General features: G+C 57.3%; 1 protein-coding gene across 1 annotated transcript in view; it reads right to left on the reverse strand.

Moving 5' to 3' along the window:
• LOC101648810 (contactin-associated protein-like 2) overlaps positions 1 to 11,686 on the reverse strand; it is an 83,104-nt gene that overhangs the window by 45,282 nt on the left and 26,136 nt on the right. Inside the window, exons 4-5 of the mRNA XM_004713940.2 lie at positions 11,214 to 11,429; positions 6,842 to 6,975 (exon numbers count right to left, since the gene is read on the reverse strand). Of these exons, the coding sequence (XP_004713997.2) occupies positions 6,842 to 6,975; positions 11,214 to 11,429 (350 nt within the window). The remainder of the gene's footprint in view (positions 1 to 6,841; positions 6,976 to 11,213; positions 11,430 to 11,686) is intronic.

Here is an 11,686-nt window from a genome sequence, read left to right on the forward strand (position 1 = left end):
CATCCAGTATCCACCCATCCATCATCTATCATCTCTCCATCTACCTACCTATGTTTCCACCTGTCCACCTATCTACCTATCCATCTACCCATCCATCTTCCACTATCCATCCATCCATCCATCCATCCACTATCCATTTACCTACCTGCCTACTGAATTATCTATCCACCTAACATCCCACTTACCTGCCTATCTATCCATCCATCCACCAACTACCCACTTATATATCCATATACCTACCGACCTACCTGCCTATCCATGCATGCAGCCACCCATCCATCATCTATCCATCGGTCTGTCTTTCTCCCTACTACCACCATCTTTCTTTTGATCTACCATCTCTTCACACCAGTTAGAGAACACAGTTTCTGCAGTGGTTAGACTCCATCGAGTCAGCTCTGACTCGTAGTGAACAGTGCACTAGAGAAGGCACACTGCTCAAGCCTGCACCATCGTCACAGTTGTCGTTGTGTTTGAGACGGTCTTCCGGGATGTCCTTTTCCAGGGACAGGTCCATCCTGATAACATGCCCAAACAAGTGAACCAATTCTCACCGTCTCTGCTAAGGCGCATTCTGGCTGTCATTCTCTTCGTCCAGGACAGACGTTTGTCCTTCTGGCAGTCCACGGTGTTTTCAGTATTCTGCTGCACAAAGATTCTTTAGCGTGCTGAAGAGGTCTTGTGCTGTTTGATTTCTTACTGCTGCTTCCATGAGTGTTGATGCCAATCTGAGTAAAGCGACTTCCTTTTCTACAGTTAGCATGGTATTGTCTGTTGGTCCAGCTAGGAACATTGTTGTTTGCTCTACATTAAATTACAACCCATGCTGAAGGCCATTGTCCTTGATTGTTACCAGCAAGCGCTCAAGTCCTGGCTTTCAGCGAGCAAGGTTATGTCGCCTGCACCTGTTGTCATTGTGGTTGTGTTGGTCTCAAGTCACAGTGCCCCTGCGGACAACAGCATGAAACACTGCCTACCCCGTGCCAGCCGCCCTGCTGTGCTGATGCCTGAGGTCACTGCATGTGACGAGTCGTTGAAAGCCTTTCTCCAGGCCGATGCCCCCGTCTTCTCTCTGTAGTCTAGCTACGCAAATTTGCTCCGTGCAGATTGAATAAGGATAACGAAAGGCTGCAAGCCTGGCACACACCTTTTTGATTTTAAATCATGCAATGTTTATTCTCCTTGAATGATTGCATTGGCTCACACACAGGTTCCCCTTGAGTCCGAGGAACTGTTCTGGAATTCCCAATCTTCTCTAGGCGGTCCAGAGTTTGCTATGACCCACACAGTCGAACAAATTGCTTTTTCATAGCGAACGAAACACAGGTCAACTTCTTTCTGGGGTTCTCTGCTTTGAGCCAGGACCCCTCTGACGTCAGCAAGGCTATCCCTTGTTCCACGTCCTCTTCTGAAGCCTGGCAGCTTCCTGTGGACGTGCTACTGCAACCGACTTTGAATTATCTTCAGCAAAATTTTACTTGTGGTATAAACTGCATCGTTTGATAATTGTTGCATCCTGGTGGGTCACCTTTATTGAGAGTGGACACAAATGTGGAACTCTTCCAGTTGGTTGGCCAGGTAGCTGTCTTCCAAATCCTTGTCACAGACCAGTGGGTGCGTCCGGGGCTCCATCAGCTTGCTGAAACAGTTCAGTGGGTGTTCCGTCAGTACTGGGAGCTTTGTTTTGGGCGAATGCTTCCAGCGCAGCTTGGACGTCTTTCTTCGGCACCACTGGGTCTTGCTCACGTGCTAGCCCTGGGAATGGTCGGAAGGTCACTAGTTCTTTTTGGTCCAGGGAGTCGTGTGGGAAGCATCCCAGGAGGCTGCAGGGGCCACGCAGGGTGTCTGCAGACATGCCCCGATGATGGCAGCCTCGAGTGTGTTGGAGCCGCGTGGGAGCCACAGGGTCTTCCGTGGACCCTCTATGGCTGCAGGAGAGAGTCCCCAGGCCTTGCCTCTGAGGTGCCTCTGGGTGGACTTGAACTTCCGACGCCTTGGTTAGCTGTTTGTCCCTCGGGGCTCTCAGAGAGTACCACCAAGGTTCATCACGGGGGCTCCTGATTCCACCTTTTGTGACCTCTCCCTCGGGAGTTCACTGAGCCACCCTGCCTGTGGCCCTCCAGGGTGTGTGTGAGGATGTGAGTGTGGATGTGTGACAACGTGTGTGTGTTTTTGTGTGTGGGCGTGAGCACACATGGGTGTGTTGTGTGTGAGTGTATGGGTGAGTGCATGTGGGTGTGAGCATGTGTATGTGTTAGTGTGTGACAGTGGGATTGTACATGTAGTATGTGTGTGAGAAGGTTTGTGTGTGTGAGTGTGTGTGAGTGTGAGTGAGTGTGCAGGTGTGACTAGATCCTGACTGATGGTGGTCTCCCTGTGCAGACGCAGCGCCCAGTCCCACCGCCCAAGGCACTTCTTGTCAGCTGCATGCTTGGACCCAGGGACCCCAGACCCCCAAACTCAGCCTGTGAGCATCTGAAGAGACTGCTCTCTGAGCCAGTCTGGAGGGTGAGCTGGCATCTCTCTGTGGTCTGTCCACCGCCCAACTCAACCTCTCCTGACTGGCTGAAGCCCGGGTCCCCCACTCAGAGAGACAGGGACCTGCCTTCAGCCCACGGCCTACTGTGAAGATGGCGTGGAGGCCCAGGCATGGGCAGCACACTGCCCAAGGGCACAGCCCAGGGGGTGATGGTGGTGGGTGTACCAGCACACTGCCCGAGAGCAGATGGCACCTTCCCTGCAGAGAGGATTTATGCATTATGTGTGTAGCGGGGAGGGGGGGCGAGGGTGAGTGAGCACGTTTCTGGGGGACATAATCCAGTCCATGACAGCTGGTTTGGGGAAGTCACTGGTCAGGCGTTTCTTCCTGGTCCATCCTAGTCTGAAAGCTCTGGTCAGATCTGTTTGTCCTCAGACCCACTGCCATGAAGTTGATTCTGACGCCCAGGACAGAGGAGAGCCGCTCCCGTGGGCTCACAAGGCGGTGCATCTTTACGGGAGGAGGAAGCCTCATCTTTCTCCCGTGGAGCAGCTGGTGGATTTGAACTCCTGTAGTTCGTCTTCAACTGCTCCTTGTTCATCATCAGATCAGCAGGCAAGCCTCCAGTGGGTGCCCAAGGTGCGTTGGTTGGGATTGAACCTGGGTCTTCCTCATGAGTGGCAGGAAGTCTATCAGTGGGCCCCCACTGCCCCCTTTAAGTCCAGAGCTTACGTACTTTTTCTTTCACTGATTACACAGTGAGCTCCAACAACCGACTCCCAGTGCGCAGCGCTCTACAACACCATGGGGGGCGGGGGTCCTGTGACGCTTCCTGCCACACGGCCAGCGTCTTCCGGGGACCCTGTGCTTTCCCCAGCTTCCCAAGAAGATGCTTTCTTTTCGACTCACCAAACGAGAAGAGGGAAACACAAAAAATTCAGTCCACGGTTTCCTTGGTTTAATACGACGTTCCCTTCCAGAACATGCTTCCTACGGCCGTGACATCATCTCCTGTCAACTTGAGTGCAGGGGCGGAGTCTCGCCTGTCATCAGGTCATAGCCAATGAGGCCTCTGTGTGGGCGTGGCCTTCTCCTGAGGATTCTGGGAACCCCTGTCTTCCTCCCTGGAGGCAGACCACAAACTCTCTCTCTCTGCTTCGTCTTCCTGCTGACGAGCTACATGGAGCTACGCTGATGGGGCCAGAGCCCTGGAGCTGCAGGAGCCACGTGGAGACCCACACCAGCGCTGAGATGCTTCTACCACCACTGGATCCACAAGACTTTCCAACCACTGGCCTGTGATCCTCCAGCATTCAGCATCATTGCATGTGTTGCGTGAGTCTAAAGAGGACTTTATAGACTGGTATTGGACATCTGGGCTAATATAGTACTTATGGACTTGATCTGGACTGGGCTGGGATGTTTTCTTCATATACAATTACTCTTAATATAAAGCTCTTTCCTATACACACATGCCTGTTTATGAATTTGTTTCTCAAGTCAACATTTCCCCTTACAACGTACTGGGCAAATCCAAGACTTCTTTAAAACCCCCAGCAGCTATGGTGCGCTAAGGTGTCTCCAACCGCCCCACATGCACGGGAAGGCCGGGCAGGAAGTAAGGAGGGTCAGAGTGATAGTGCTGGTACAGAACCCCGACTCTCCCCGGACTGCCAGCAGGAGGCACAGTCCATGCGTCCTGGACGTGCTCTCAGGAGTGACCGGTCCCTGGAGAAGAGCATTGCGCTTGGTAAAGCAGAGCGCGTGTTAAAAGAGGAAGACTGTCAAGGAGCTGGATTGATACAGTGACGGCAACGACGGCCTCAAGCTTAGCTGCCGCTGTGAAGCTGGCGCAGGACTGGGCAGTGTTTGATTCTGTTGTCCACGGGCTCGCTGGTCAGAGCCGACTCTGGCGATGGCAACGACACTACCCTGGGAGCTTCCTGAACTGGACCGAGAGCCCGTCGCACTGGGCTGAGGTCAGGGGGCTGGGGTCCTGACAGACAGAGCAGCTGGGGAGGGGGGCCGGAGGCCAAGGACGCATCTTGTGAGGCGCCCTGGGGATACCACCCCTGGCCGGCTGGGGGGAGAAGGAGGAGGCTGTCAGCGTCTGGAAAGGTTTCCTGGTTTGACTCTGTCCAGGGGTCAGATCGACAGGGTGGCAGTGAGTTTGGGGTTCGGTGTGCTGCCCCAGGAGCCAGGAGGCTGACGGATGTACGTAAATGCTCCCCGGGGCGCTAGAGGCTGCCCAGCACAGGCCTGGGCGGGCCATGGTGGGAGCTGCTGGGTCTCTGCCCTTCTCTTTGGTGGGACGTTTGAAGGGCTACTCTGTCATTATATTTGGCCATTCGGGCGGGGTGGGGGGAGGGAGGCAAGCAGAGTAGATTCAGGACACACGTATGCTTCGTAGACGTGGTCTTATTCATCCCGTATGGGCAGAAAATAGAAGTAAGAAAAGAGCTGGTGTGTGCACCGTCAAGAGTCAGTGGATAGCCTCAGTGGGCTGAATGTGCCGGCGGGGTGGGGTGGGGGGCCGGGGAGGGTGCGCTAGGGCACCTTCCCTGCCCTTGCCGTGAAAGTGGGACATGTGGGCAATTCAGCCCTGCTCTCCCTTCCCACCTGCATGTCCCCTCCTGTGCGGGTGGCTCAGAAGGGCAGGGCCGGGTCAGGAAGAGGGCCAGCCCTTAAGATCCATGACTCCGGTGGGTCTCCAGGTTTACACTGGCCGTCCAGCTAATTGTCCAGTTTTGGTCCTGGATTGAATTGTGTCCCCTCCCCTTCAAATGTATGTCCATCGGCCAGACCATGATTTGAGGATCCTTCTCCATGTGGGATAAAAGGCAATTACCCCGTGGGGCGTGCAACCTCACCCCACGACATTCATGAGGTGGCGTTAGCGGCAGACCAAATCCAGACTCACCGCCATGAGCCCATGTGGCTCGGAGTCAGCCCTGTGGGTTTCTCAGACCAGAACATCTGTCTCCATGGGGCGGCTGGTGGTTTCGAAGTGCAGACCTTGCAGTTAGCAGGCCAACGTGTAACCGCTATGCCACCAGGGCTCCCTCTCCTTCCCATAGTGGCCTGTAATTGTGTTTAATTGTGGTTCATTCTTTTATGTTATGGTACCCAAACCAAACCCACTGCCATTGAGTCAATCCATGTTGACTCATCAACTCCCCGCCCGTGGTCTCCGAGGTGTCACTGCTGACGGGAGCCGAAGGCCAGTCTTTCTCCCACGGAGCGGCTGGTGGTTTCGAACTGCCGCCTGTGTGGATGGCAGGTCAAGCCGTAGCCACTACCCCACCAGGGCATGGGGAGACGGTAGGACACCGCCCATGGGACTAGGCTGAGTCTTGGGTCCGTCTTTTCTGAGATATAAGAGGGATGGAAAAGTGAGCAGAGGGGGACCGACTGCGCCAAGAGAGCAGACCGTGTCCTCTGCCGAGAACCCCCTAGACCCCGGATCTCCAGGGCCAGGGCCCCACAGTGCCGAAGGGGGACAGGGCCCTTCCCCAGAGCTGGCAGGGCGAGAGCCTTCCCCTGAAGCCTTGAGAACCCTGAGAGAAGCTGTCGCCGTCACAGGCACCAGCTTGTGGATGCAACAGACAGCGAGGGGCTCTCTTCACACCCACTCTCACTTTGCAACGGTGAGACGCCAACAAAGACAGATGGACAGACAGAATCAGTTCTTTAAGCCCGTCTCTAACCACAACCCAGTCACCTCCCACAGTGGGCCGGTGGCTGCCATGCTGGGGAGATGTGGGAAGCCACCAGGTGCTGGGGTTTGCCCCGCCTGTGCCGGTGGGCTGGCTTGAGGACTCGGTGGCCCTGTGCGGCTGCCTGCGGAGCTGGTGTGTGTCCAAGCGCCCGCACAGAGCTGCAGGGATTAGATCCCAGGTTACTCACAAAGTCCACTTCTCTGATGCCCACCCCCCTTTGACCCTCCCAGGGAGCCCCCATGAGGTCCCGGCAGCTTCTCCAGCACAGGCTGGTGGGGGCTCAGTAGGGACCAGAGGTGCAGCCCCAGGGCCACCTGAAGCCCCCTTGGGTGCCGAGGGCTGGGAAGGTCTATGTTCCCGTGGCCGGCCGGCGGGCACGCACGGAGGAAGGACGCTGGCGGGCATTGTGTGGAGCCTGTGCACGGTCAGACACACGGAGCCCCTGGGCCTGGGTGGCTGGGCCCTTCCCCCAGGTGTCAAGAAGGTGTGGCACAGGCTGAGCAGACAAAGACGCAGGTGCGTGGGGCTGACCCACTGGCTGCTTGCTGAGAAGTTGCCCACCACCCACCGCTGCTTCCTGGCTGGAAGTCTGAGCGCCCCCCTCCCCAGACCCCCCCATCCCCCTCCCCCGGACGGGCCACACCTGCAGCTCTAGTGTCCTCTCGCGGCGGGTGACGTTCAGGCTGTGGGGCTGCCCATTGGCCAAGCTCCTGTGCTCCAGGTCCACGAGGAAGGGCTCCCGGGGGCTGCCCAGGCTGTACCGGAGCTGCAGGCTTCCTGCAAGGGGAAGAGGGGCGGGGGACGTGGTGTTACCACCCCTGCAGGGGCTCACACAGAGCCCCCACCGATGACCGTGGGTACCTGCACCCCGAATTCTGCTCCACCCCAACCATGGGGCTAGCAGCCCCCGCACCCTTGGTTTTCACCTGAGCATCACCCTAAGTAAGGAAGGGGTGTGGGGTGGGGATGGTGGGTGCTGCCTCAACTGGGCCTGGAGCTAGGGGTGAGACCACGCTCCACATGCCACAGAGGGTGCCCCCAAAGTGCTGTGAGCTAGAAATGATGGGTGCAGTGTGATCCCACAAAGTGCTGTGAGATAAAATAGAATCAGGGTGCAGGATGAACCCACAAAGTGCTGTGAGGTAGGACAGAACTGGGGTGTGGGGTAAACCTTGTAAAATACTGTGCAGAGCCATGGAGCTGCCGCCACCCCACAGGACATCCACAGGATGGTGGGCCTGGCTCACGGGTCCTTAGCGAGAGGGATCCTGGGAGCAGAGCGCTGGCCCTCTGGGAGCATGGTGTGGGCTCAAGCCGCCAACCTTCCATGAGTAGCGAGTGCTTTAGCCATGGCGCCACCAGGGCCCCTTCCGGGGACCTTTGCCGGTTCATCACACACGCACTCTTGTCTGGTAGACGCCGACTCGCCTTGAGTCTTTAGGACTGAGGAGAACTGCCTTGGGGTTTTCTGGGCTCTAAGCTTCTTGGAAGCAGACTGCCACCTCTTTCTCTTGGGGGTTTGGGTTCGCACCACCAAACTTGCCCTCAGGAGCCAAGGTCTTAGCATGGCGCCACCAGCTGTCCTTGTCTGGTATGAAACTGAAAACCGAGCTAACCCCACCCTCCATGCCATCAAGCCCAACACACAGCGACGACCCTTCTGGGATCTCCGAAAGCGCACATCGTGACGGGGACAGACACCCTCCCATTTTGTCCTCACGCCACTGCCCTCTGCCCAGTGCTGACGCACAGTCACATCTCTATCCGAGGTTGTCAATCTTAGGGAACCGTCAGCCTCCTTTTCCTCCCATGGAGCAGCTGTGGGTTTGACCTGCTGACCTCACAGCTGCATCCTCACGCCTAGCCCACATGCCACCAGGGCGCCAACCCCAAACACTAAAACTCACTGCCATCGAGTTGATGCTGACCCAGTGACCCTAGAGCAGCGGTTCTCAACCTGTGGGTCTCGACCCCTGGGAGGGGTGTCAAAGGACCTTTCCACAGGGGTCACCTGATTCATAACAGTAGCAAAATGAAGAAGCAAGGAAAATAATGTTATGGTGGGGGGTCACCACCCCATGAGGAACTGCATGAAAGGGTCGTGCGGTAGGAAGGTTGGGAAGCTCTGCTCTAGAGGACAGGGCCGAACCGCCCCTGTGGTCCCAAGACTGACTGTTGACAGGAAGACGACCTTCATCGTCTCACGAGGAGCGGCTGCTGGTTTTGAACAGCTGACCTTGCAGTTAGCAGCCCAACGCATAACCCAGACGTCACCTGGGCTCCTTCTGGTACATGTTGTCGTCAGGTGCCATCGCGTCGGTGCCGGTCCTTAGGTCCAGCCAAAGGAACCACTGCCCATCCCGGGCCACCCTCACCACTGCTCCGCGCCTGAGCAGGTGCTCAGGGAACATCTGTCCAATGACCGAGTGCTCGCGGTCTCCGGGTCCAGGGTTTCTGTTTGCTGATGTTTTCTTCACAAAGCACACGGGGCAGGGGACACTTTCCCGAGCGCGTGTTGGAGGATCTCCCTGTCCGGTTCTCGCTGCTCCTGGGACGAGGACTCCGATCGTTCTGAGTGGCGCTCTGGCTTCCGACGCTGCGCTCCCGGGGCTGTGACCTTGCCCTCCTGCGGGAGCCCAACCACTCACCTCCCGCTCTGCACGCCCAGGCAGCCATGGGCTTCCTCTGCAAGACCTCTCTCCTTCCTCTTGGGAACTCCCTTCCCTTCTCCCCCAGGTCCTGCACAGATGGCTCCAGGGAGGGCTCAGATGGCGGAGCATGAGCCCCCTGGGCTGTGTGGCCCCATGCAGAAGACACAGCGAGGGTCCCGTGTCCCCTGCACCCTCCTCCTGGTGGCTTGGTGGCTTGGAGTCACAGCGCCATTCTCACATGTGCAGCTGTCTCCGTTCATCAGCCTCCCTGCAAGACACCGTGCCTGGGGGCTGGGCCGAGCTGGGCTGGACTCAACTCTCTGACGTCACTCATGTGGGGTCCACTCCCAATGCCCACAGTCATCATGGTCCCTGCAAAGGGCCAGGCACCATTCCTAGCTCTGTATATAGATAAGCAGGATAGTGTATGTGTGTGTGTGTTGTTCCGAGAGATTGGGTATGTGCAGATAAGCCGTTTCTTTGGCACCCCTGGCCCCAGCAAGCCCCAGCTCTACAGAAGCCAGCATTAGGGGGTTCTTCAGCCCTGTCTCATTTCTGGTGCTCCCAGACTCAGCAACGGCAACTTAAGAGGTCTGCGACAGCTTCACTGCAAGGCGGCAGAAGTGATTTGCTGCGAGAACCAAGAGGAGAGGGAGCTTGACCCGGTGACGGTGACATTCTTCCCCAGCTGAGTGCGTCCTTGCCCATGCCCAGGACTCTGGAAGGGCGGCCCGACTGGCCGGCCAAGGCCCATATTTATGCCCCTCCCAGAGAAAAGTCGTCCAACCAAACGTGGCATTCCCAAACAATACTGTCAACACCACACACAGGTAACCTTCTGATATGGACTAAGTTCTATCCTCCCCAAAGTGTGTCATCAACCCCAGCCTCCATGCCCAGGGCTGGGCCCCCTGAGGAACGGGTTTTCTGTCAAGGTGAGGAGGCAGGGCTATTACGGGATATGTGTGTGTGTGTGTGTGTGTGTGTGTCTAGTTATAATCTCTTACAAGAGATAAACAAGAGAAGCAGGCAGGGATGGGGCAGGGGCGATTCCAAGACCAATGAGGATTGCTCGGGACCTGAGAAGAGACAAGGGTCTTCACCCAGAGCAGACACACAGACAGAAAGCCTGTCTTCCCCAGGGCTGCGCCCAGGAGGCGGACTCCTGGCCTCCTAAACCGTGAGAAAGTGGATGTCAGTTTGGGGAAGCCCCCATTTGTGGTACGCTGGAGACTGCGGCAGGAGACAATGAAGACCCTCTGTGGTGTTCCATTTGTGCAAAGCCAGTACGTTCTGTGGGGTCTCCCGATACGCCGTCATACGCCAGGGTGACTTCCTGATGCAGTGAACTGTACGACTTCAAAGCTCACCTCACATCTGCTGCACGAGGCCTCTTTGAAGTGTTGGGGAGCAAGGGGGCTACTTGGAGGCCTGAGGTGGCCTGAGCCAGCCGTGGTCGTTTCAGTCGCTGCAGCTGCAGCTGAAGCTGGAGGCTGACTCAGGAAGACTGAAGAAGAATCGAGGATGTGAACTGTGGTGCCGGGGAAGAAAGTGGAAAGTACCGTGGGTTTTCAAAGCAACAAACAAATCCGTCTTGGAAGAAGTACAGCGGCATGCTCCTAGAGGTGAGGGCGGCCAGCTTGGTCTCGGTCTCGTGTGCTCTGGGCGTGCTGTGAGGAGAGGGCAGTCCTGGAGAAGGCCAGCGCGCGTGGTCAAGCAAAGGGCCTCAAAGAGCTGGGTGGACACATGGCTGTACTGGGGTGCTCAGACACAAGAGCCGCTGTGGGGACGGCGCAGGACCTGCCGGCGCTCTGTGCTGAGTGACATCGGCTCACTCTGAGCCCGAAGCTGCTCGATGGCACCCCCAGCAGTCCCAGCGGTGAGTGCTTGACTGAATTATCAATAATAAAACTGCCCCAGCAGTGAGTGCATGACTGAATTATCAATAATAAAATCTCCCAGCGGCCGTGGAGTGGATGCCGGCCAGTGGTGACCCTGTGCACAGAGAAGAACTGTGCTCCTGGGACACAGGAGGCTGAGACCTTTCAGGACCACCAGGCCTTTCTTCTGAGGTACCGCTGAACTACCAATCCATAGTCCGCAGTGGCGTTTGCTTAACCATCTGCACCACCAGCACGGGTCATTATATCCCCACGGTGGACACAACCCCCGCTCCGCCCTCCTGTGCTGCTGCCCTGTGGTCCTGGCAGGGACGCCATGAGTATTGGGCACAACCGCTGATACGCAGTCACACACCCAGTGGCACGCCTGCTGGGAAGTGGGTGTGTGGGGTGCCCCGCCTGCTCCTCGGCTGGACCCCGCTGCACCTGTGCTCCGCTGGCGGTGCCGTGTCGCAGGGCTCACCAGAGGGCTTGAGGAGCATGGCCAGGAAGTCGGTGCTCTGCGAGCTGACGTAGAGCAGCACGCAGGGAGCCTTGGAGGTGCTGAAGCTGAAGGCGAACTGCTCGTGGGTCAGGTCGGGGGCCGCGCTCTGTGCGTCGGGCACGTCTCGGGGCCCGGGCCCTGCGGCCTGGAAGTTGTACCGCAGCCACATCCCCTCCTCGAAAAAGGCGCCCACGTCTGTTGAGAGAAAAGGGGAGAAGGGGAGAGAAGAGAAGGGTGGTGAGCACTGGCATGACCTTGGGCAGACGCGGCCCGGGAAGGGCATCTGGGCTGTCTGTCTGCATATAAGGACGCTGCTGTGGCGAAGCATGGCCCCGGAAAGGCACGCTCAGGGGGGAGATAGGGTCTCTGCACAGGGACATCATTAGGCAGGCCCTAACCTCATGGTGACTGGCGTCGGAGAGACGATAAAGCCACGCGGAGCAGGGGCAGAC

Source organism: Echinops telfairi, unplaced genomic scaffold, assembly GCF_000313985.2.
Source record: "Echinops telfairi isolate 266 unplaced genomic scaffold, ASM31398v2 ScPeMD7_23;HRSCAF=83, whole genome shotgun sequence".
NCBI classification, from domain to species: domain Eukaryota; kingdom Metazoa; phylum Chordata; class Mammalia; order Afrosoricida; family Tenrecidae; genus Echinops; species Echinops telfairi.